Source organism: Ranitomeya imitator, chromosome 4, assembly GCF_032444005.1.
Source record: "Ranitomeya imitator isolate aRanImi1 chromosome 4, aRanImi1.pri, whole genome shotgun sequence".
NCBI classification, from domain to species: Eukaryota; Metazoa; Chordata; class Amphibia; order Anura; family Dendrobatidae; genus Ranitomeya; species Ranitomeya imitator.
This window is the reverse complement of record NC_091285.1, coordinates 355,492,681-355,517,412: the sequence shown is the minus strand read 5'-3', so window position 1 is coordinate 355,517,412 and position 24,732 is coordinate 355,492,681. Positions and strand designations below refer to the sequence as shown.

The 24,732-nt window shown below is 41.1% G+C and overlaps 1 protein-coding gene across 2 annotated transcripts in view; it reads right to left on the bottom strand.

The window, feature by feature from the left end:
• Positions 1 to 15,775: 15,775 nt before the first annotated feature.
• LOC138676115 (chloride anion exchanger-like) overlaps positions 15,776 to 24,732 on the bottom strand; it is a 149,448-nt gene continuing 140,491 nt past the window's right edge. Inside the window, exons 17-21 of one of the 2 annotated variants that reach the window (XM_069765043.1) lie at positions 24,169 to 24,402; positions 23,911 to 23,965; positions 23,338 to 23,483; positions 18,627 to 18,701; positions 15,776 to 16,562 (exon numbers count right to left, since the gene is read on the bottom strand). In XM_069765043.1, coding sequence (XP_069621144.1) covers positions 16,545 to 16,562; positions 18,627 to 18,701; positions 23,338 to 23,483; positions 23,911 to 23,965; positions 24,169 to 24,402 — 528 coding nt within the window. In that variant the 3' untranslated portion in view covers positions 15,776 to 16,544. The remainder of the gene's footprint in view (positions 16,563 to 18,626; positions 18,702 to 23,337; positions 23,484 to 23,910; positions 23,966 to 24,168; positions 24,403 to 24,732) is intronic. The other variant, XM_069765044.1, reaches the window with a different exon arrangement.

The following is a 24,732-nucleotide window of genomic DNA, read 5'->3' as shown; positions in this document are numbered from 1 at the left end:
TTGGTTGGGGATTTGGTTTGGTTGTCATCTCGTCACGTTCCTATGAAGGTTTTCTCTCCTAAGTTTAAGCCTCGTTTCATTGGACCATATAAGATTTCTGAAGTTCTTAATCCTGTGTCATTTCGTTTGGATCTTCCAGCTTCTTTTGCCATCCATAATGTGTTCCATAGGTCGTTGTTGCGGAGATACGTGGCGCCTATGGTTCCCTCCGTTGATCCTCCTGCCCCGGTGTTGGTCGAGGGGGAGTTGGAGTATGTGGTGGAGAAGATTTTGGATTCTCATGTTTCGAGACGGAAACTCCAGTACCTGGTCAAGTGGAAGGGTTATGGTCAGGAAGATAATTCATGGGTTTTTGACTGTGATGTTCATGCTGCCGATCTTGTTCATGCCTTTCATTTGGCTCATCCTGATCGGCCTGGGGGCTCTGCTGAGGGTTCAGTGACCCCTCCTCAAGGGGGGGTACTGTTGTGAATTCTGTTGTCGAACTCCCTCCTGTGGTCGTGAGTGGTACTTCGGCGAGTTCTGTCTATGGGCTCCCTCTGGTGGCTATGAGTGAAGCTGCTGCTTCTGAGGTTCCTTACACAGGTGACGTGGGTTGTCCTTTGGTTGGCTGCTCTATTTAACTCCTCTCAGATCGTTACTCCATGCCAGCTGTCAATGTTTTTGCATTTGTTCAGTTCGCTCCTGGATCTCTCTGGTGACCTGCCTTCTCCTGCAGAAGCTAAGTTCCTGATAGTCATTATTTGTTCACTGTTTTCTTGTCCAGCTGGTTTTCATGATTTTGTCTTGCTAGCTGGAAGCTCTGGGATGCAGAGTGGTCCCTCCGCACCGTGAGTTGGTGCGGAGGTCTTTTTTGCACACTCTGCGTGGTCTGTTGTAGGTTTTTGTGCTGATCGCAAAGTTACCTTTCCTATCCTCTGTCTATTTAGTAAGTCTGGCCTCCCTTTGCTGAAACCTGTTTTATCTCTGCGTTTGTGACTTGACTTTCATCTTTACTCACAGTCAATATATGTGGGGGGCTTCCTTTACCTTTGGGGAGTTTCTCTGAGGCAAGGTAGGCTTTATTTTCTATCTCTAGGGCTAGATAGTTCTTAGGCTGTGACGAGGCGCCTAGGTCTGGTCAGGAGCGCTCCACGGCTATTTTTAGTGTGTGTGATAGGATTAGGGCTTGCGGTCAGCAGAGCTCCCACATCCCAGAGCTCGTCCTGTATGAGGTTTAACTATCAGGTCATTCCGGGTGCTCCTAACCACCAGGTCATAACACAGGCGGCAGCGGAGGACCAGACGGCGGAGAAGAGGCAGGCGGTAGCGGGGGACCACCGGAGACACTGGGGGCAGAATGCTGGAGACACTGGGGGCAGAATGCTGGAGACACTGGGGACAGAATGCTGGAGACACTGGGGGCAGAATGCTGGAGACACTGGGGCAGAATGCTGGAGACACTGGGGGCAGAATGCTGGAGACACTGGGGGCAGAATGCTGGAGACACTGGGGGCAGAATGCTGGAGACACTGGGGGCAGAATGCTGGAGACACTGGGGGCAGAATGCTGGAGACACTGGGGGCAGAATGCTGGAGACACTGGGGGCAGAATGCTGGAGACACTGAGGGCAGAATGCTGGAGACACTGGGGGCAGAATGCTGGAGACACTGGGGGCAGAATGCTGGAGACACTGGGGGCAGAATGCTGGAGACACAGGGGCAGAATGCTGGAGACACTGGGGCAGAATGCTGGAGACACTGAGGCAGAAGGCTGGAGACACGGGCAGAATGCTGGAGACACTGGGGCAGAATGCTGGACACAGTGACAGGGGCAGAATGCTGGACACAGTGACAGGGGCAGAATGCTGGACACAGTGACAGGGGCAGAATGCTGGACACAGTGACAGGGGCAGAATGCTGGACACAGTGACAGGGGCAGTATGCTGGACACAGGGGCAGACTGTGAGACCCGGGGGCAGAATGCTGGATATTGGGGCAAAATGCGAGACACGGGGCAGAATGGAGATACGGGGCATGATTGGAGACAGATGGGGAGGATTGGAGACAGATGGGGCAGAATGGAGACACAGGGGGCATGATTGGAGACACTGGGGGCAGAATTGGAGACAGATCGTGCAGGATCTTGGGGCAGGATGGATATGATGGAGGCAGATGGGACAGGATGGAGAGATCACATGGGGCGATCATATGGGGCAGGATGGGGAGATCATATGGGGCAGAATGGATACTCATGAGGGCAGGATGGGAGAACATATGGCTGACGCCAGGAATGAGACACACGTTGGCCAGGATGGGGAATATTATTACCATAGGGGCTAATTTAGGGATATTATTACTGCAGTGATGTATTTATTTTATTTTTTGAGGACACGGTTTTAAATGGGGGGGCGGTCCTGTTACTGTGTAGAGTCACACTGTCGCCTCTTTTTCTTCATGTGGTGTAATGTAGAAGTTTGGAAAAATTAAGTAATGTATTCTACAAGCGGAGCTCGAGATAACTGTGTTATTTCCTGCAGAGAGAAGTCCTGGCTGGATGAAATGATGGCGGTCTGTGCTGGATGAAAGATGAAGGACTTCACCTAGAGATGTCACTGGTGAGTCAGTGTGTTACCTATACACTGACACTATACACTGTATACTGTATACAGAGCTCCTGTGTATAATTTCACTAGTGATCACTGTGTTATCTGTACACAGACACTGCATACTAAGTACAGATCTCCTGTGTATAATGGCACTTATGGTGATAGTATGGTGCTTTTTTTTAAATTACTGATCAGAATTGTAGTATTCAGTCACTATGTGGTGGTAATATGTCATCTGGTCATGGTGTAGCGGTATTTGTTCTTTTTATGTGATATTATTGGTCATTTTAAAAATTGAAAAATAAATAAAAATACACCTGAATTGTATTTCATATTTTAGCAAATATTTAATAGGTTACAGTAGAGTAGGGCCCGGCCAAAAGTGTCTACTGTGTTATGGTGGCGTCTTAAAAAATCTTTTGGCCAAAACAAAAGCTGCTGGCTATGTATGTGATCTGGGGATGGGAACTGTTAATGTGTGATAGGTGAGAAGTGGAGTTTTTCCAAGAGAGAGCGGTGGGACTGTGGACAGTTTGAGGGGTGGAGCGCGGAGGCGGGACTGGGGTGGAGCCTGGGCGGAGTCTCAAGGGGGCCCCGAAAATTTTGCCAGTATGGGGCCCCGAAATTTCTAGTGGCAGCCCTGGCCCTAGCATAGCTCTAAATAAAGTATAAAGGCTCCCAAATAGCCCTTCATATAGTATAATTGCCCCCACATAACCCTCCAAATATTATAATGTCTCCCAAATTGCCCTTCAAATATCATAATGACCTCCACATAGCCCTCCATATAGTATAATGGAGTCCACATGTCCTTCCATACAGTATATACAGTACATACACATAGCTTTCCATATAGTATAATGTGCCCCACTTTGCCTTCCAAGTAATATAATGCTCTCGACATTGCCTGGCACAAGTGTGTCACATCCTCCTGGGAGATCTGCATTTTGGCGATCATTACACATTATGAATCGCAGGTCTTCCATTTAGCCTATGTATTTTTTTACTTATATTAAATTGTCTTTGTTTCCTTTGGCACTGAAATGGTTAACTCTTTGTATGCTGGTTAGAGACATGCAGGTCCATCTCACAGGTGCTCCAGAACTAATAATTTTCTCTTTCTATAAAACCTAGGCAAACCTTGTTATCCTCATCTGTAAAAGTTTACTTCCTGGCTTGCTGGTGTGTGCTGAAGCTGGAGTTTGTAGTTGCTGTTGGAGATTGTGGTATGCTGTCTTTGGATGTATGCTTTTTCCATTATCATTTTCCCATTTGGTATCCTTCCCTTTATTCCTCTCTACCATTGGTGATTGTTTTTCTATGTACAGTATGTTGCTTTTTGTTATCCCTGTTTATCTTACTGTCAAGGGGGTGTTAGAGGCTGCAGACAGTCGCACTGCATCTAGTTCCAGAAGGTCTCAGCGGTTAGCTTCCTAGTCCTTCTGACTTTAGAACCCAGTGTCAACCACCCCCAGGTCTAGTTGACACACCTGGACCAGGGTGTTTATAACTCCCAGCTTGCTGCTGGGAGTTGCCGGTGACATTTCCATTTCCCTGTTGAGGCCTGGATCTATAGCAGTTGGCTATCTTCCTCTCTGGTGTTTTGAGGACATTTCTGTTTCTCTCTGAGTTTACTCAACCTAAGTATTCCCCTTGTTTGTGTATCCCATCTGTCTTTAGTGGTAGTTGAGATTGACTAGTCCCTATCCTGTCCCTATGCAGGGCTTATCGCCAGGGTCAGGCAGGGGTTAGGTATCCTGCTCGGCGATAGGTGCAGAACTTATATAGGGATTCTTAATGCAGACAGGGTGACATTAGATCTGCCTACTGGTCTCCTCTCGCCCTTCCCTAGTGTTGAGGTACCTTCCCTTTATCCCTTACTGTTGCACTTAGACTTTCCCACTCTGTGCGTGACATTATTACCTGCCATGCATATTTAACACTAGAAGTCCCAGAAATTTCGAGCTCCAAAGGTAGAAATGTTAAATGACCCCTCTCTGGGACTTTTATTGTTAAGGGAAAAAAAACTTGACATTCTTTTGTGTGTTTTTTTTCCCTTTGTATGGATCCAGTTGCAGGACTAATAGAGCAGCTGCACTGTCAGTCTCTGGAGGTGAATGACCTCCGCTATGAGGTTCAGCAGCTGCAACAGTGGCTGCAGGTCGATGATGTTGGGGTCTCTGCAGGTAGGCTGGTCCAGCCTGAACACAAGGTTGCCCTCCCAGACAGATTTTCCAGAGAAAAGGACACATTTTTGGTGTTTAAGGAAGCTTGCAAACTTTATTTTAAGCTTCGTGCATACTCCTCCGGAAATGAAGTTCAACAAGAAGGTACTGTGATCTCTGTGCTACAGGGAGATCCACAGTCCTGGGCTTTCTATTTGCCACAGGATTCGGTTTGTCTCCAGTCTGTGGAGGGATTTTTTGGGGCTGTTGCCCTTATCTATGACCCTGACCGAATCACCTTGGCTGAGTCCAGGTTTCGTAGCTTTCGGTAGGGAGATTGGTCAGTGGAGACGTATACATTTCAGTGATACCCCGAATAAATTGGCTTATGAGAGCTGGGTTATTTCATTTGGTGTCAGTTGCCCACCTGTTTTGAATTTGGAGCTATAGCAGTCGGCTATCTTTCTCTCTGGTATTTTGAGGATGTCTGCGTTTCCCTCTGAGTCTACTCAAGTGTTCCCCTTTTTTTATGTATCCCATCTGTCTTTAGTGGTAGTGGGGATTGACTAGAGCACATTGTGCCCTTCCCTATGAAGGGCTTATCGCCAGGGTCAAGCAGGGGTTAGGTATCCTGCTCAGTGATAGTTGCGGAACCTATATAGGAACACTTAGGGCAGACAGGGTGACATTAGATCTGCCTAGGGATCTCCACTCCTCCCTTCCCTAGTATTGGGTTCCCTTCCCTTTATCCCTTCATGTTGCAATAGTCTTTCCTACACTGTGCATGACCCTTATGTGTTTATACTCTAGCATATCTAGCTCAGGCCTCCTGGGGACAGCTTAGGACATTAACAGGAGCATATTAAGGTGTGAGAGTTGGGCTTCTCTACCTTCAAGAGTAATCCCGGGACAGGGATTGTTAGGGTCTCATTTCCAGGGACAGTTTGAGGCCCCACTTCCTAACCAAAGACCGTCATAGTGTTACATTGCCTTCAACATTGTAAAATGTGCCTCACATTGCCATCCACATAGTTTAATGCACCCCACTTTGCACTCCATATAATATAACGTGCCCCAGATTCCCTTCCACATAGTAAAATTTTTCCCACATTGCCTTCCATGTAATATAATGCACCCTACATTACCTTTCACATAGTATAATGCGCCCCCACATTGACTTCCATATAATATGTGTCCCACATTGCCTGACACCCAGTATAATGGGCACCACATTTCCTTCGAGTATAATTCACCCCATAAAGCCTTCCATATAGTATAATGGACTCCACATTGCCCTACATATAATATAATGCACCCCACATAGACTTCCAAGTAACATAATGGGCCCCACCTAACCTTCTATATAATATAATGGGCCCCGCATAAAACCATATAATGTACCCCACATTGCCTTCCACTTAGTATAATGCACCCCACAATGCCTTCCACATAATATAATGTGCCCCCATTGCCTTCCATATAGTATAATGCACCCCACATTGTCTGCCTTATAATATCATGCACCCCATATTGCTATCCACATAGTATAATGCCCCCACATTGTATTTCACGTAGTATAAGGCACTTCACATTGTCTTTTGTGTAGTTTAGTGCCCTCCACATTACATTCCATATAATTCCATGGCTCCATATTACCTTTTATAAAATATTTTGGCCCCACATTGCCTTCCGTATAATATAATGCACCCAGCATTGCCTTCCATATAATATAATTCAGCCCATATTGCCTTTCACGTAATATAATGCGCCCAACATAGGCTTCCACATAGTATAATGGACCCCACATTGCCTTTAGTGTAGTTTAATGCACCCCACATTGCATTCTATATAATATAATGGCCCCATATTACCTTCCATAAAATACTATGGTCTCACATTGCCTTCCATATAATATAATGCACCCCACAAATGACTTTCATATAATGTAATGCACTACAAATTGCCTTTCACATAGAATAATGCACCCAACAAAGCCTTCCACATACTATAATGGGCCCCACATTGCCTTCCACATAATATAATGGGCCCCACATAGCCCTCCAAATAATATAATGTGCCTCACATAGCCCTCCATATAATATAATGGACCCCACATAACCCTCCATATATTATAATGGCCCCACATAGCCTTCCATATAATATAATGGCCCAAACACAGCCTTCCATATAATATAATGGGCCCCACATTGCTTTTCATGAAGTATAATGCACTCCACATTGCATTCCATGTAATATAATGGCCCCACATTGCCTTCCATATAATTTAATGAGCCCACACATTGCCTTCCCTATAATATAATAGCCCTCATCTTGCCATCCATATAGTATAATGCACCTCACGTTGCAACTATGTTAGCACAGCTGAAAACAGTTTGGCTGATTAGAGAACCTATAAACCTGACCTTCCTTTGAGCTAGTTGAGAATCTGGAGCATTACATTTGTTGGTTTAATTAAACTCTCAAAATGGCCAGAAAAAAAAAACTTTCATGTAAAACTTGACAGTCTATTCTTAGAAACTAAGGCTATTCTATGCGAGAAATTGCCAAGGAACTGAAGATTTCCTACAATGGTGTGTACTACTCCCTTCAAAGGAGAGCACAAACAGAGTAGAAAGGGATGTGTGAGACCCCGCTGCACAACTGAGCAACAAGTCAAGTACATTAGAGTCTGTAGTTTGAGAAATCGATGCCTCACAGTTCCTCAACTGGCAGCTTCATTAAATAGTACACGCAAGACGCCAGTGTCAACGTCTACAGTGAAGAGGCGACTCTGTGATGCTGGCAGAGTGGCAAAGAAAAAGTCATATCTGAGACTGGCTAATAAAAGGAAAAGATTAATATGGGCAAAAGAACACAGACATTGGACAGAGGAAGATTTTAAAAAAGTGTTATGGACAGACGAATCCAAGTTTGAGGTGTTTGGATCACACAGATGAACATTTGTGAGATGCAGAACAAATGAAAAGATGCTGGAAGAGTGCCTGATGCCAACTGTCAAGCATGGTGGAGATAATGTGATGGTCTGGTTTTGCTTTGGTGCTGGTAAAGTGGGAGATTTGTACAAGGTAAAAGGGATTTTGAACAAGGAAGGCTATCACTTCATTTTGCAATGCCATGCCATACGCTGTGGACAGCGCTTGATTGGAGCCAATTTCATCCTACAACAGGACAATGACCCAAAGCACATCCTGGTATTCTATCTGTAATGGAGTGGCCAGCGCAGTCACCAGATCTCAACCCCATTGAACTGTTGTGGGAGCAGCTTGACCGTATGGTACGCAAAAAGTGCCCATCAAGCCAAACTAACATGTGGGAGGGTCTTCTGGAAGCATGAGTTGAAATTTCTCCAGATTACCTCAGCAAATTAAATGCTAGAATGACAAAGTTCTGCAATGCTGTAATTGCTGCTTAGGTAGCATTCTTTGACGAAAGCAAAGTTTGAAGGAGAAAATTATTATTTCAAATAAAAATCTTTTTTCCGAACCTTGTCAATGTCTGTACTAGATTTTCAATTCATTTGGCAACTCATTTGATTAATAAAAGTATGAGTTTTCATTGAAAACACAAAATTGTCTGGGTGACCCTAAACTTTTGAACGGTAGTGTATTCGTTTGGCATTTTGAACTAGGACGACACTCTACTTACTTTACAACATAAATCAATAGGAGGGCAAAGATAGATGCCCAGAACATGCAGGACATGCTTCTTTTTAAACATTTGACTCGGCTTTTGCTTAAAAAATGCCAATGTTTTCGTCTTTGTTTAATGGATTTAAAAACAAAATCCAGAAAATGCCAGTAAAAACCAACCGCCAAAACATCCTAAAAACATAATGCTGACAGAAGAAAAGATGCTTTAGATGTACAGAACTCCAGAAAAAAAGATGTGCACATATCCACTTAATTTTAAGTCATGTAATAAAGCTTGTTAAAAAAGACATTTCTCCAAATTTTTCATACTGAAGTGGACACGCAATGTAATAGTTGCTGTAGGCAGCAGCACATTGAAGAAAGAAGAACATGTTCCCACCATAGCTTAGAGCAAGTTTCTCTGTGTGCGAGAAGCATATTGTCAGACAACCTAATGTCCTAGTCTAACCTCCTCCATGATTAGAAAGTGCTGGGCATGGAGCACAGATGACAAACACTTTTCAGAAAAAGACATTATATGAGCAAAGCAGGCTGTCACTATATGTCTCATACAAGAGTAGCCTGTTCTGCTCCCACTGTAGCAGAGGGAGCACAAGTTGCTGTGAGCACAGTAGACATAAGTATAACACTGACACCTAATGATCAGCTAATCTCTGGGCAGGTAATGTGGGAGGAGGGGGGGAGTACAGCAGCAATGATAGTGCTATGAAAGAATAGCTGATGATAGCATTTGTAATGTGACACAGTTAAACTCAGTTATGATGCCCCTTCCTCCACAATGACTGCTGGGACCTTATCTTAAAGGAGTAAGGGTACCGTCACACAGTGGCATTTTGATCGCTACGACGGCACGATCCGTGACGTTCCAGCGATCTCGCTGTGTCTGACACGCTCCTGCGATCAGGGACCCTGCTGAGAATCGTACGTCGTAGCAGATCGTTTGAAACTTTCTTTTGTCGTCTAGGGTCCCGCTGTGGCGGCATGATCGCATGGTGTAACACAGGTGTGCACGATATTGTATACGATGTGCGCATAGTAACCAACGGCTTCTACATCGCAAATACGTCATGAAATTATCGCTCCAGCGTCGTACATTGCAAAGTGTGACAGCAGTCTACGACGCTGGAGCGATATTGTTACGATGCTGGAGAGGCACGGATTGTGCGGTCGTAGCGATCAAAATGCCACTGTGTGACACCCTTAGGCTAGGTTCAGATTGCGTTAGTGCAATCCGTTTAGCGCCTAGCGCTAGCGGATTGCACTAACGCAATGTGATATAAAGGGGTCGTGTTAAACGTCCCCGCTCTCGCAGATCTCCGATCTGCGAGAGCGGGGAACGGACCGCGGGTGTGCTTCGGACGCTGCAAGCAGCGTCCGCGGCGCGCCACAAAACACCGGCACATCGCTAGCGCGTGCTGAAAATGGCACGCGCTAGTGATGCGCGTCCCCATTGCTGTTAATGGGTACGCTAACGGACGTGTTGCACGGCGTTAATTTCGCCGTGCAACGCTGTCCGTTAGCGCGGTCCCATTAACGCAATGGGAACCTAGCCTTAGTCATTTGTGCTCTACTCATAGCTCATTCTAATCATGTTAGACCATGAGTTCAGGCTGTCTGACAATATACATCTCACCCACTTAGGCTAAGATCCACAATGAGCTTTTTGTTTATTTTTTTTGATGTTTCAAATTTTATGCACCCATTAAGTAAAATAGGTTACTTGCATTTTTTTGAAAATCTACCTCAAAAACTCACTAAAAACTGATTGTGGGAATGTAGCCTTATGAACTTGCTCTATGCTATTATGGGGATAGGGAGGGTGAGTGTGTTGATCATTCTCCAATGTGTGGCTTTCTTCTTATTATTAGTGAGCATCATTACAGCAAGAAAAACATGAAAACTATCTGATAACTTTTGTTAAGTTCAAATGGGTGTTAACTCATTGCCAAATACTCTGATCAGTGTTGGACTGGGGTGCCAGGGGCTCACCAATAGCATTGACTTTGAGGGACCAATTTCCACCTGCATACAAATATTACACTACCCACTTTTCACAAATTTACCTATATCTCTATATAATAATAAACTGGGTAAACTGGGTAATTTTGTTAGTAATTGGATGCTGCTTTTTTCTGTACAGAGTGAATCAATTGAATTATGACAAGTTCTGCCATTACAATGGGGTTGGTGGCCAAGATCTGCACAGGTGCCCACCGGAGGATTCAGTCCACAGAAAAAGTATGATGAATCCAGCAGGAATAGTGTTTCTAACACTAATGTTTGTAGGTGATGATCTACCCAGGATCCAATCCTCTTTCCCAAAGCTCCTATCCCCGCCACTATAGGTCTCAGTTGGGGAGGAAATATGTTCTTATGTACCTTTGGTAAGGTGTGGTATATGGGAGTAGTAGGATATTCAACATACAAGTACTCTGACAGTTTTTTATCAATTGCTCCCATACATGAACCATCTTGTATTAGGTCATATAATAATTTGTTATAATCCTGCATGGGATCATTTTTCAGTTCTATATAAACATTAGTGTTTTCCAAATCTTCTAAGACAAGTTATTTTTATAAGCCAGCATTCAATAGGACTATTGTTCCGCGTTTGTCCGCTTGACGTACAAGAAGATCTTCATTATTCTTAATTTCCTTCATGGCTTTTCTCTTCCCTATTGTCAAATTGTAGGATGTATTTTTTTGTTTTTCAATGGCCCTTTTAAGTTCAATAAGTTCTTTCTCCACAATTTCCTGATATTGATCTAACAAAGGAGATTGTGATTGTATGGGATAGAAAAACAAGTTATTTGTCATGTAGCTTTTGTTCAGATTACCTACACTCTTTAGCGATTCCGTTTGTAGATGTCTTAAACATAAATATGCTTGTTGTTCCTCGAAATCCCTATAAGAGAATGTATTTTTTTGATATCCTTTCTTCATTTGTGTTTTGGATCTCATTAATCTGTTCAGAATTTTCGTTAAAAAAATGGCATTTTAGTGTTATATTACGTGCTAATCTATTTACGGTATGTCTAGTATGGTTTTAAAGACATCAATTTCATTTGTGGGCGAAAACCAATTCTTTGCATAACACATTTAATTATTCTTGGGTGATGATGTAGCTAGACAAATTCCATATTGGTATGTTTAGCGACGATAGCTCCTGTTTCTGATCGGATATCGTCTTTCTCTTGTGCTTCCTCCTCGCACGTTTTCTCCATTTTTTGAAAAGTTACCAATGTTTGAGATGGTCCCAGAATTATTTTTCTTTTGTGATATCTGTTGTGTTTCAGCATTTGATCCAATGGATGAATCAGTAGTTGTTGCAAATGATGTACTTGAGACATAATTCATATTTGCAAATGTCACTTGATTATTTCTCTTATTTGTTCATTTTTTCAAGATAGAAAAAGTTTTTTTGTTCCATTTCTATACCTGGTTATTAGAATTGTCTTCCATGTCTCTAGAACATTTTTTCTTTTTAATGTCCATTATGTTCTTCTCCAATTTAGCATGATTAGTAGTTAGTCCTTCAAGTAAGATTTTAAATTCATTTGTTTGTGCGTGCTGTTCCAACAATTTTTGTGTTTCTTTAATTTCTTCCTTCACCTTATTCAGCTCCATGTCTTCATTTTTAAGTATTGGCTGTATAAGTTTAAGTGAGCATTGGCTTAGTATTGTGTTCCACTCCACCTGGAATTCTTCATTATAAATAGTGGTTGCTACCTTTTTTATACACAACCCCCTTGGTATCATTTCTTTGTCCAAGTACGTTTTCAGGATCGTGGAATCCCACCATCAAATGTTTTAGTTGATCTGGCGTTTCTATGTCCGTATTATGTTGATCACCAAATACTGATGCCAATTCTTGTTGAGCAGTCATTTATGTCATGGAAACTGTTATATTGTGATGCCATTATTTATGTTGAAACCACTACTTATGCTGCAGTGAATGGTTACCAAAAATATAAATACAGATGGGATAATGTATAGCCTACATGAGCAAGACCAAAAAGCACTCTAAAAATCCTAAAACGCACAAAGGTAGTCGGCTCACCTGAATGTCTGTTATTCCTCATCTGTTCCTGCATGGAAGAGTTGAGCATTCAGTCCACAGAAAAAGTACGATGAATCCAGCAGGAATGAGATTAAAAAAATTCTGTTTATTTCTTCATTTAAAAATAGTGACTATGGTAAACCACTCAGAAAATAAAAGATAATATCTCACAGCATTACGCACAAAGGTTCAAAATATAGCAGCGTTAATCCGACGCGTTTCGACTGATGTCTTAATCATGGCATGTCTGGATTGGAACTAAACAGTTTTTATACTGTATGTCCTACTCTGATAGCGTCACAACTGCATCCAAGTATGTTAATTGTTTCTCAAACAACACCTCCAGCTTGCTGCAACATTGTGTTCCAATGTTGGAAACATGCAAAAAAAAAGGAAAAAGAAAAAAGAAAAAAAAAAGGGAAGAACCAAAATCATATACTGCATATTATGGTGAGATGGGAGGAAATTTTCTTATACAGTGATGATAATCCCTATAAAAATTGTATCGTCTGGTTTGGGAGGTTCATAGACGACTTATTTTTCGTTTGGAAGGGCGCACAGTTACAAGCGATGAATTTTGTGGAATATATGAATAATAATACTTTCAACCTGAAATGTACTTACTTTTATGATCATAAAACAATAAATGTCTTGGATCTAAAACTAATGGCAGACACTAGATTATCTAAAGTCTGCATTGCTCCTTTCCGCAAACCTACTGCCAGCAATAGTATTTTATCTGCTAGCTCTGGCCATCCACCACACATAAAACATAACAATACCATATGGTGAATTAATATGAACCAAACATAACTGTTCAGATTCATTCATGTTTAAATCAGAAAAAGAAGACGTATGCAATAGATTATCCAGTAGAGGGTACCCAAATTGGACACTAAACAAAGCCAAGGCTTGTATAGAAAAAATAGACAGGGATACTTTATTGTATAAAGATAAAATAAGTCAAAATATAAATTCCTCATAAATCACGTTTACAACAGAGTACAGTCCACAATATAAAGACATTGTGAATATAATCAAGAGATATATTCCCATATTAAACCAAGATAGCAAATTAAAAAACATAATTTCCAATAATATTCGATACGTAGCGAAAAAAGCCCCGACACTAGGATCTATTTTATCGCCAAGTTTATTTAATGGACAGCATATTAACAAAAACAAGGGAAAAAAAACATGGCTTCGTTTAACGGCGTTTTTCAGATGTGGAACACAGCTCTGTTTGGTATGCCGGTTTAAGAAAATGAATACATTTCAATCACAACGAAATCTTAGAAATTTTGCCTTCAGGGATTTCATTAATGATACCTTTGTTGTGTATTTAATCGAGTGCGCTATGTGCAAACTGCAATACATAGGGTGCACAACATGCACATTAAAAACCAGGATTCGCAGGCATTTGTCAGATGCCAATAATCCAGCAGCTTTTCATCTTCCACAGTGTCTAAGCATTTTGCCAATGTTCACAGAGGTGACACAGCGGCGTTTTCTTTTTGTGCCAAAGAAAAACTATACAAACCACCAAGAGGTGGAGATCATAGAAGAAAATTGTTAAATAGAGAATCGTTTTGGATTTTTACTTTAGAGACTAGAAATCCACATGGCCTGAATTCCAGATAAGATTTAATATTGCAATATTGATGATTTTCTTGCTTAGGTATATGTCCTATTATTCTTATATGTATTCTCTTTCAGTTTTTAATTTATTGTGTATATATATGATTTTGGTTCTTCCCTTTATTTTTTTCTCCTTTTTCTTTTTCCTTTTTTTTTGCATGGTTCCAACATTGGAACACATAAGGTACCTTCACACTGAGCGACGCTGCAGCGATACCGACAATGATGTCGATCGCTGCAGCGTCGCTGTTTGGTCGCTGGAGAGCTGTCACACAGACAGCTCTCCAGCGACCAATGATGCCGGTAACCAGGGTAAACATCGGGTTACTAAGCGCAGGGCCACGCTTAGTAACCCGATGTTTACTCTGGTTACCAGCGTAAAAGTTAAAAAAAGCAAACACTACATACTTACCTTCCACTGTCTGTCCCCCGGCGCTCTGCTTCTCTGCGCTGTGTAAGCACAGCGGCTGGAAAGCACAGCGGTGACGTCACCGCTGTGCTTTACGGCTGGCCGGCGCTCACAGCCAGTGCAGGAAAGCAGAACGCCGAGGACAGACAGTGGAAGGTAATGTAGTGTTTGTTTTTTTAACTTTTACGCTGGTAACCAGGGTAAACATCGGCTTACTAAGCGCGGCCCTGCGCTTAGTAACCCGATGTTTACCCTGGTTACCGGCATCGTTGGTCGCTGGAGAGCTGTCTGTGTGGAGTCCAGCGATGAAACAAAGTTCTGGACTTTCTGCAGTGACCAACGACATCACAGCAGGATCCTGATGCTGCAACGTCATGGATCGCTAGCGATATCGTTCAGTGTGAAGGTACCTATAATGTTGCAGCAAGCTGGAGGTGTTGTTTTAGAAACAATTAACATAATTGGATGCAGTTGTGATGCTATCAGAGTAGGACATATAAAAACTGTTTAGTTCCAATCCAGACATGCCATGATTAAGACGTCAGTTGAAAGCATCGATTATCGCTGCTATATTTTGAACTTTAATGCTGTGAGATATTATTATCTTTTAAATTTAAATGAAGAAAAAAAATTGAATTTTTTTAATCTCATTCCTGCTGGATTCATCGTACTTTTTCTGTGGACTTTTTCTGTGGACTGAATGTTCAACTCTTCCATGCAGGAACAGATGAGGAATAGCCGACATTCAGGTGAGCTGACTACCTTTGTGTGTTTTCCACCAGAGGATTCCCATGTTCTCCTATGGGACAGTCAGAGCCTGACTCTGATAACTAATATCTGTGCAATGGAGAGGCAAAATAAAAAAATTAAACTTTCACTGTGTTAATGTTTCATTCCACTCTGCTGCCGGTATTACATTGTGAGTTCAGTTCAACATGAAAAATTAGATGAAAAATCCTTTTTAAAAGGTCCAAACTTACCTGTAGGGTTGCTATAGCCAGTAGGTGGCACTGGAGTTGTAGTCCTCTTCCACTCTCTAGAGGTTATTTGCATATTTAAATTCACAGAGATTCATTTCATGGCGTTTAAGTCTTGTTATGCTGGCTTGGCACTATCCACAAGGAGAAATGTCCTCCCTCCCTTATACTCCAGAGAAAAAGAGTGATGTATGAAGTGTTTTGTGCTTGAAAAATGAATATTTTTGATTGCCAAAAAATGCAGTGTGAAAATTAATTAGTTAATTTTCAGTACGTTATCATTGGTCCACCTTTCAGAGTGGTATATTAATGAATGTTATTTTATTTCTGATCATATTTACTTACATAATATACATGGGAATTGCTTTTCATATCATTAGTTTATTGGTATAGTAACATAATACCTTTTGTATGTACAATTGCATGTCCATGGTCTGCATAGCCTCATGCTGTACAGCTCTATATTTGGCTAGTATACACATTGTAACATGGTCGATCAAATACTAAGAGTTCTTGGGATAGTAAATATGTATAAGAAGTGCAGTTTTAATCTGTCCTCTTATTTATTTTACTTTCAGTCTTTTGGGGACTATGTTGACATCCTAAATGGGCAATAGAAAGCAGCTATTAAATAGCTTGTAGGGTTTGAAGCCCCGATTTCCATAGATCTCGAAAAGCATTTAAATCCGCACTGTAAAGTTGCATTCCGCCCTGTTTTTTTCCTTCACTGATTTTCTTGCATCAGTACACCTTTGGCGTTGGTATTCTTTTCATGAAGTAGAAAGTTCCAGAAAACAGTCTTATGATTTCATCTCAGGTTGGAAAATCAGAAATCATGGTGTAACATGTAAAATATATATATAACAGGATGAGAACTTTACTTTAAATAAAATCTTACTAAAATAAAACAAAGCTGCATCATTGATTGTGATGTTTGAAGATCTGTTTGCTTCACATAATTAGTATATCCATAAATCATTTAAGTGGTGACCCCTATAAGAACATTTTCAGGTGATGTGCTGTATGACTTCATGCGATCACAGTCGTGCACCAATCTAGAAAGAGGAACATTAAAAAAGTCAAATGTCTAGCGTATAGGCATGAGTTTCTATCAAATAACAACATCAATTCTGTTTTACTATGAAGGCCAATGGCAGATGTAATAATAATAATTTTGTGTGAAATACAGATGTGTGAAATTCACATAGAGTTGTGCACACTTCTGTAGGGATCAAAGTAAAATGTACATGTCACCTGGATGCCCTAAATGTGGTGTGAATAGAGCCCTAAAATGTTATTACTATCTGATACAGAGACCAGTTTTCAATAAGATATGGCATCACTTTGTGAACAATTGGGTTTCAACGGCAGCACTGTCACATGCAGGAAATGGCAGCACTATCATATTCTTTTATATAAGCACATCAAGTTGTTGTCTGGGACCAGGGGCATAACTATCATGCAGCCTGGGCCGGGAGGGTGAGGGTCCAACCAACGCTAGAAAACACTTCAGCTGTATGTGCATCATCGGACGCACATGCAACTGAAGTGTTCTTGAGCAGCAATAAAGATGACCGGCCAATCAGAGGGTAGCATCTGATGTCGGCGTGCATGTGATCAGGGGGTGAATGACAGTGAAGTTATGTTGGGACGTCATTACCAACGTCAAGCCGATTGACAACCGGCTTCCCACTGCCTAACTGCGGGTCGCTGGTGGTCAATTAGCATGACGCCAGCAGTGATGCCCCAACGATAGAGCAGACCGGAAAAGAAAGAACTGCTCTATTGATGTGGGGTCAATGGAAGAAGAATTGCCGCCTGCGACGTGAGAGATCGTTGTAGAGGAGAACAGGCATGTACAGTAGTTAGTAATTGCCTGTGTGCAAGTTCTTGACTCCATAGAAAGAAAAAAACTAAGTCCTGTATAATCCCTTTGCAAGGGTAAACCAATGCAGGAATCTTCATTCTCAGGATCAGTCCGAGTCCTTAGGATAGGACTGTTAATGATCAGAATGATAGCATCTTCTGGTGACATGCTTTCAGTTTATCAGATGCAAATAATCCCTTAAAGGTGACCTTTCCACTGGCTTCGTTAGTAAGGTTCCTTTTTATTAAAGGGACACTGTCACCTGAATTTGGAGGGAACAATCTTCAGCCATAGAGGCGGGGTTTTTGGGTGTTTGATTCACCCTTTCCTTACCCGCTGGCTGCATGCTGGCTGCAATATTGGATTGAAGTTCATTCTCTGCCCTCCATAGTACACGACTGCGCAAGGCAAGATTGCCTTGTGCAGGCATGTACTACAGAGGACAGAGAATGAACGTCAATCCAATATTGCAGCCAGCATGCAGCCAGCGGGTAAGGAAAGGGTGAATCAAAATCCCCAAAACCCCGCCTCCATGGCTGAAGATTGTTCCCTCCAAATTCAGGTGACCGTGTCCCTTTAAGATATAGCCATATGAAGACATTTGCACGTTGACTCTTAAGTGTGTGTTTGTGTGAATGTTAACTCTTTTTTTTTTTTTTTTTTTTTTAGAAATTTATGAATAAATTGACAACTGGGTGTTGACATTGACTTTATCATATGGGTGTTATTTCTACACCTTCTTATACTGATAACCCTGATTGGACAGTGTGTAGTGAAGCCCCCCTGCCACCAATTGGCAACACCCAGCTGTCAATTTATTGTTATTTTACTAGGGGAATAACAGAAACGTGGCAAATAACTTTTACTGTATAGTGTACGCTTTATTTCTCCCTGTTTCACACCAAATAGTAAATTAGAAAATAATGATTTAAAAATGTATTTTTCTATTGATAGAAATTGCAAAAAACGATTTTTTCCCTACAAAATTATTTAAATGCTCGTTAATAGTGCTTCTTTAGACTATATTCCCACGTGACGCATTTGTTTCAGAAGTTTCTGTGACTGTCCCATTTATCTGCTTCCACAGAAACAACCTTAATTTCTGTAGATAATCTGCCACATGTAAATATACTTTTACTGATCCTTATCTATATTTTTCTCATACAAGAATGGTCCTTGGGATATAGGCCAATCTGGATCTGTCCTTACCGTAAATTAACATATGAACAATACTTTAGAGAAATATACTCACATTATAGTCATTATTCATTATTACTAGTCTATTTAAATTTTCTTTTGCATCGAATTTTGTCTCTTTAACATCCTCCTAATAAAAAAAAATATTATTTTACAAATGATGTGACATAATGATGAGCAGCAAAAAGTGTAAAAGGTCAGCTCGCGCATTGCCAGATGAATTAAAATGCCATGTACGATAATTAATATTTTGGAAAAATGTGAATGACTTGCAATTCACTTTACAAGCTCATGCCAATCCTAGTAATTGCATAGTGCAGGACCATCACTAATATTAGCAACATTTTCAAAATTGCTAATATATTTAATGAAGAGGGTAGCTCATTTATTCTGCACTTAGTTGAATTCACAGTCAGGCTTCAAGTCTTCTTTATACACTATTGTCAATCACAACAAGTGCCCACTCTGTAATAAGATCACGTGACATACAGTACATGCCCGATTTGGGGCAAAATTGACATATTCTTGGTAATCATGGTTCAATTATAATCACCGTTATCTACAGTAGATGAACTGTTTGGGCAGATGAAATGTTCCAATCCTAAAAACAACTTATAAGTAGTCAGAAAGCCAGATTAGTTGCCCACATATTAATACTGGTCTGATAAAACACAATATCTGTGAATGTAAACCCACTCCATTTAGCAGTGAAAATGTAGTTCACACATATCAAATCCTTATAAAAAAAACCTTAAAGCCTCTATTAACATTAGTTGAAAGTCTGCTAATTTTGTCAGGACTTGACGACCATCTAATGTGTATGGGAGCATCCCAACTCTCCCCCAACAAATGATCCTTCTGTTTTGAGGAGTGACAAGATAAGCTGCTGCCAGAGGTATCTGGCAGCAATTTTCTCCACCATTCTTGTTGAAAACACATGAACACTATGTCGAACAGAGAACTAATGTGTTTGCAGAGTAGTTAGAGATCACTCACTGCTGAATCTCATGTATAAGGCAAGCTGTACTATACAAGGCAGTACCTACCATGATGATAAGACTACCCTTCTTGGTTAGACCATGTTCACACTATCAGTATTTGGTCACTATTTTACATCGGTATTTGTAAGTCAAACCCAGGAGTGGGTGAAAAATAAAGTGGTGACTAGTGATGAGCAGCATGCTCACCACTACTTGTTATTCGCCCGAGCATCTCACTGCTCGAGATGCTCGGAGCTCACTGAGTATTTCCGGGGTTGCTCGGCGAGAGCTCGGGTCCCTGCCCTGCATGTTTGGCGCTCTTTAGAGAGCCAATGAACATGCAGGGATTGTCTGCCACACACTGTAATACCGCAGCCATGTTGGTTGTGGCATTACAGTGATTGGCTGGCTGCACAGCTATATCAGACCTGGCGCCACCATGCTCGTCACAGTTTACTATGGAATCAGGCAGTGTAGGGAGAGTTGCTACTGAGCTAGGGAGGGATTTACTTGGTTCTTACTTACTGTGGGTATACCATATATTATACACATATCCATCTCAACTAACAGTCCTTCTGAGGACTAATAAAGCTGCAGAGATAACACTGCTAGGCAGGCAGGCAGTGCACGTGGTAGACTGCAGTGCATATAGCAAGAGGGTCCATTCCAGTTCTGTCTGCTGCTGCTGCTATTACAGATATTTGTAGACATAGCCCCAGGTATCAGGGGCCAGGAATATTTTTTTTACAGTAAAGCTATTTAAAATGTGGTTTGTCTGTCACAAATTGATCAGAGATAAAAAGTGCGCTGCAAATTCTGCTATTTCTGGCCTCCCTTTAAATTTTGTTGCAGTGTGTTGGCGAAGTTATTGAAACAGTTTGCTGGTAAATATAGTTACCTACAGGCCAGCTCTTTAAAACTGTGGTTTGTCCATCACACGAATCACATATAAGTTCGCTCCAAATTCAGCCATTTGTAGTGAACGTGGAAAATATTGTCCTCTATTTAAAATGGGCGAGGCACGTGGTAAGGGACAGGGAACTGGACGTGATGGTGATGGTGCATGCTGAGGCCAAGCTGAAATTGTGCCCCAACAAACACCCATATCTTCTTGCCCAAACTTCCTGTACAAATTACTAGGGGACCGCTGCCCACCACTATTGATTGAATCCAAAGCAGTGTCAAGAGGTTGTTGGTTGGATAGCGGACAATGCTTCACTTTGCCACCACCACCCTGTCTTCCACATGGTCAAGCCTCAGCAGCCATGAGTCTGGACCACATATTCCTCACCCTGATCCTCCTTCCTCCCACCATACTGAGTGCTCGGAGACAGGAAGGACGAAGGAATCTCCGAAACGCGCGTCAGGGTGCTCTGTACTTGGGAACACAGGACTTACGGGTATATATATATATATATCCCCTAATCTCTGTATACTACCCAGGCGTGCATATACAATCTTGAGCCACATGTGAGGACACGTGTATATATGGTTTTTTTCTTCCTTCCTTTTTAAACATTTTTTGGCACATTGCTGTTGGCAATTATTTATATTATTTATATTATCCTATATTTTCAGCACATGCACTTTAGGCTTATCCCCTAAATTTGATTTTTTAGCACCTCAAATCTTTAAACCAAAATATATGTGTGTGTCTATGAAATGCACACCACCATGAGCTTTCTATAAGATCGTGGGATTGTATATTTTCCTTATATTGTATTGCATTATATTTTATCCTGTCTATTTCTTATATATTTTAACTATTATTGTAATTAAAAAATTCCCAAGTACGTGCACAGTAGTGCCGTTACTGCCATAAAAATATAATAAAGGCGTATTTTTACAGTTTTGGCTATTAACTCATTTATATACCTTTTTATACGATTGTTGTTGTTAGTCTTGAATTTCCATACGACGGCATTTTGGTTTCTCCTTTAAATTGGGCCTAGTTTTTAATTAGGCCTTCCTCCACCTCTCATCATTTTCCACCACTAGATCACCAGGGTTCACGTGTTCCAAGTTGCTACAGACAGTCAATTTTTTGGCAAGGGTGTATATGATCCCCATTAAATATTTTTTTAAAAAATGTACCCCCATGGAGAAATGTTTGTCAGCCAATACACTTAGTGTATGGGCATTACAAGTCTAGGAGGCCCGCTTCTTTACATTGGGCCTAGTTTTTAATGAGGCCTTCCTCCGCCTCTCATCATTTTCCACCACTGGATCACCAGGGTTCACATGTTCTGTGCTGCTACAGACAGTCAATGTTTTGGCAAGGGTGTCTATGATCCCCATTAAATATTTTTAAAAATGTACCCCCCATGGGGAAATGTTTGTCAGCCCATACACTTAGTGTATGGGCATTACGAGTCTAGAAGACCCGCTCCTTTGTAATGGGACAGTTTATTTATGAGGCCCTCCTCCATGTTTCTTCCAATGGGGGATTGGGGTTCGTGCAAATTTGGGTCAAGGTGGCTCTTGCATTCAATGCATAAGAAAACAGTATGGCAGGACCAACTGAAGAATGTGAATTGGGTCTTCCTGTGGCCATCCAGTACCTGGGTTCAAAGGCTTATTGGGTGCATAAGACTGGGTAGCAGGGCAGGCCCTGCAGTCAATACATAAGAAAACAGTATGGCAGAACCAACTAAAGAATGTGAAGTGGGTTTTCCTGTGGCCATCCAGTGCCTGGGTTCAAAGGCTTATTGGGGTGCATATGCTTGATAGCAGGGCAGGCCTTGCATTCAATGCAGCATTTTTTCAGGAAACCCTCCTGTACCTCTCGTGACAGGGGTATTGGGGTGCATCATAATTCTTGTCAGCCCAGCCACTCACTGCATAGGCAATAACAGCATAGGAGACCCACTGTTTAATAATGGCCCTTTAAGAATATTAATGCTGCCTGATGCCCCTCTAAAAGTAGGCTTTGTGACATTAAGAGTCCCTCCTTCATAAATGAAACAAGGTGGGTCTGCTTATGTGTCACCCACCACATGGCCAGCTAGTGTTGTTAAATGTTACAATGACATTTCCCAGTGAATGCATTTGTATTGGTTGAAAGCAATGTTAAAGTTGAAAAACGCATCAAAAACGCTGTGTGTGAACATAGCCAAGTGGTGGAGGAACATTTCTGTCTGGGGTTAATTATTTTGCCTTACATACAAGTCATTACCCTGGAAAGGATGTACCTTAACATATTTCCCAGCAAAATCCATTTTGGTTACGTTATCGTATGTTTGTTGGTTCACCTGTAAAAATGGCATGAAACTCTGACAACGTTGCTTACAGCTGTGACCTGGGAGACAGAAGTGTTTTCAGGGGCGATCCCCATGATGTTCCTGTGTCATTTGAGCAGCGTTTCCATCATTTTCTGACATTTTCAGACCTTAAAAGGACCCCAGGGGGGATCGCGGTAAAAATACTCGGGTTTTCCATAGACTTACATTGGGCTCGTTGCTCGGGTCGAGTACCCGAGTATTCTAATTTGCTCGACCCGAGCAACGAGCACCCGAGCATTTTAGTGCTCACTCATCACTAATTATTATCTGTGTAGTTTTTCCAGGTAAAATATGTTGAAAAAGTTATTTCTCACCTGTAAAAAATACAGGGCCAGTAAACGCATTGTGAATCCACACAAAGACATACACAGCACACTACTGCTCTTGTGAACTCAGTCTTAGAGGTTTCAGATTATTCTAGTGAAATAAATAGTATATTTAAAAACTGACATCACATAGATTTGCAATAACCGACATTATGAAACTGCATGAAAAGGGTAATTACCTGAGCCTCTTTCAATTTATCAAAGCTTTCCAGACTTTTCATTTCTAGCACATGTAAGACTGCGTCATGGATGGTCAGGAAAATTATTGAGGTTGTAATATCATCATCAAAAAAGCCACATTTTATAAGTTTTTCCAATACATTATCTGAAAGCAAAAATATTCAAAGAACATTTATCAAATATCAAATATTTTTATGTGCAACAGTCAATTTTGCCGGGACAATTCCAAGCCAAAAAGAAAAAAATGTGCTCAGAACTGGCCATTTTGGGTCAGTTCTTCGGTGTTTGGGGCCATTCTATAGGTTGGACTTAAATCTTACAATTTTAGATTTTAAATATTCCTAGGCGTGTTATCATAAAATTATTTGATCATAATATATCTTAATTATAAGTCCCAGGGTTGTTTGTAGTATGTCAAGTTTTTATCGATCGCTTCATCTCTTATTATAAAGCCAGATTTAAAAACACAACTAGTGGCACAAAGCCAATCGGTATGCTGCTGAACATATTTCATAGTTTCCCTATTCCTTTTTTGTCTATTAATTATGAAGTATTCAAAGAATGTCACTTACTGTCTATTCCGGCAATATACACAGCCACATCAACCTTAAGAAAGTCTTTCATTATCTAAAAAGAAAAAAGTTTATTTTTTTCAAAATATAAATAAGGTATTCTTTATCCCATGGTGAATAAACAGGGGTAGTTATGCCTGCTCATCTTTGCTAATTTTCCTTGCATGGACAGTATACATCCCTCCAACACTACAAGCTCCAGATTGGAACCTAAATGAGTGTAAGTATCAGGGTACCAAGCAAATTTGTATAACATACCGATTTTAGACCCTTCATTCCAGACATATCAAGAAATGACACTGCTCCAAAGTCAATAATTAAACTATGGACATCAATTTTGGGAACCCTCAAATGGTCTGGAAGATCAGAATTCCAGTCTATAGCAAATGGAAGGTCCGAGGTGTTAATTGGTTGGTCCAGCTCTTCAATCCGGTTATTGTCTAGTTCTTCTTCAGACTCATACTGGTTTCCTGATGTTGAAATGATACCTTTCTACAATACAAAGTGGAATCCAATTAACTAAAATACAAAAAAAGGCAAAGTAATCAGAACTACTGAATTTATTTCTTCCCAATATGATGATACTTGTACTTATATAACTGTGTTTTAACATGTAATGTATAATACATACCCAAACTATGCTCATCACCCTCTAATTAGAGCTTTCGGTCTTTTAGCAGAAGGACCTAATCTGTTCTCTCTATGCAAAAAGTTAAATCAAAAAATGCTTTGGTGTAGACCTCCCTTGGCCCAGTCTTCATCAAACAATTGGTAATGTGTTGTCTTGCTGAATTAAAGGCAGGCTTTTTTGTCTTGATTTAT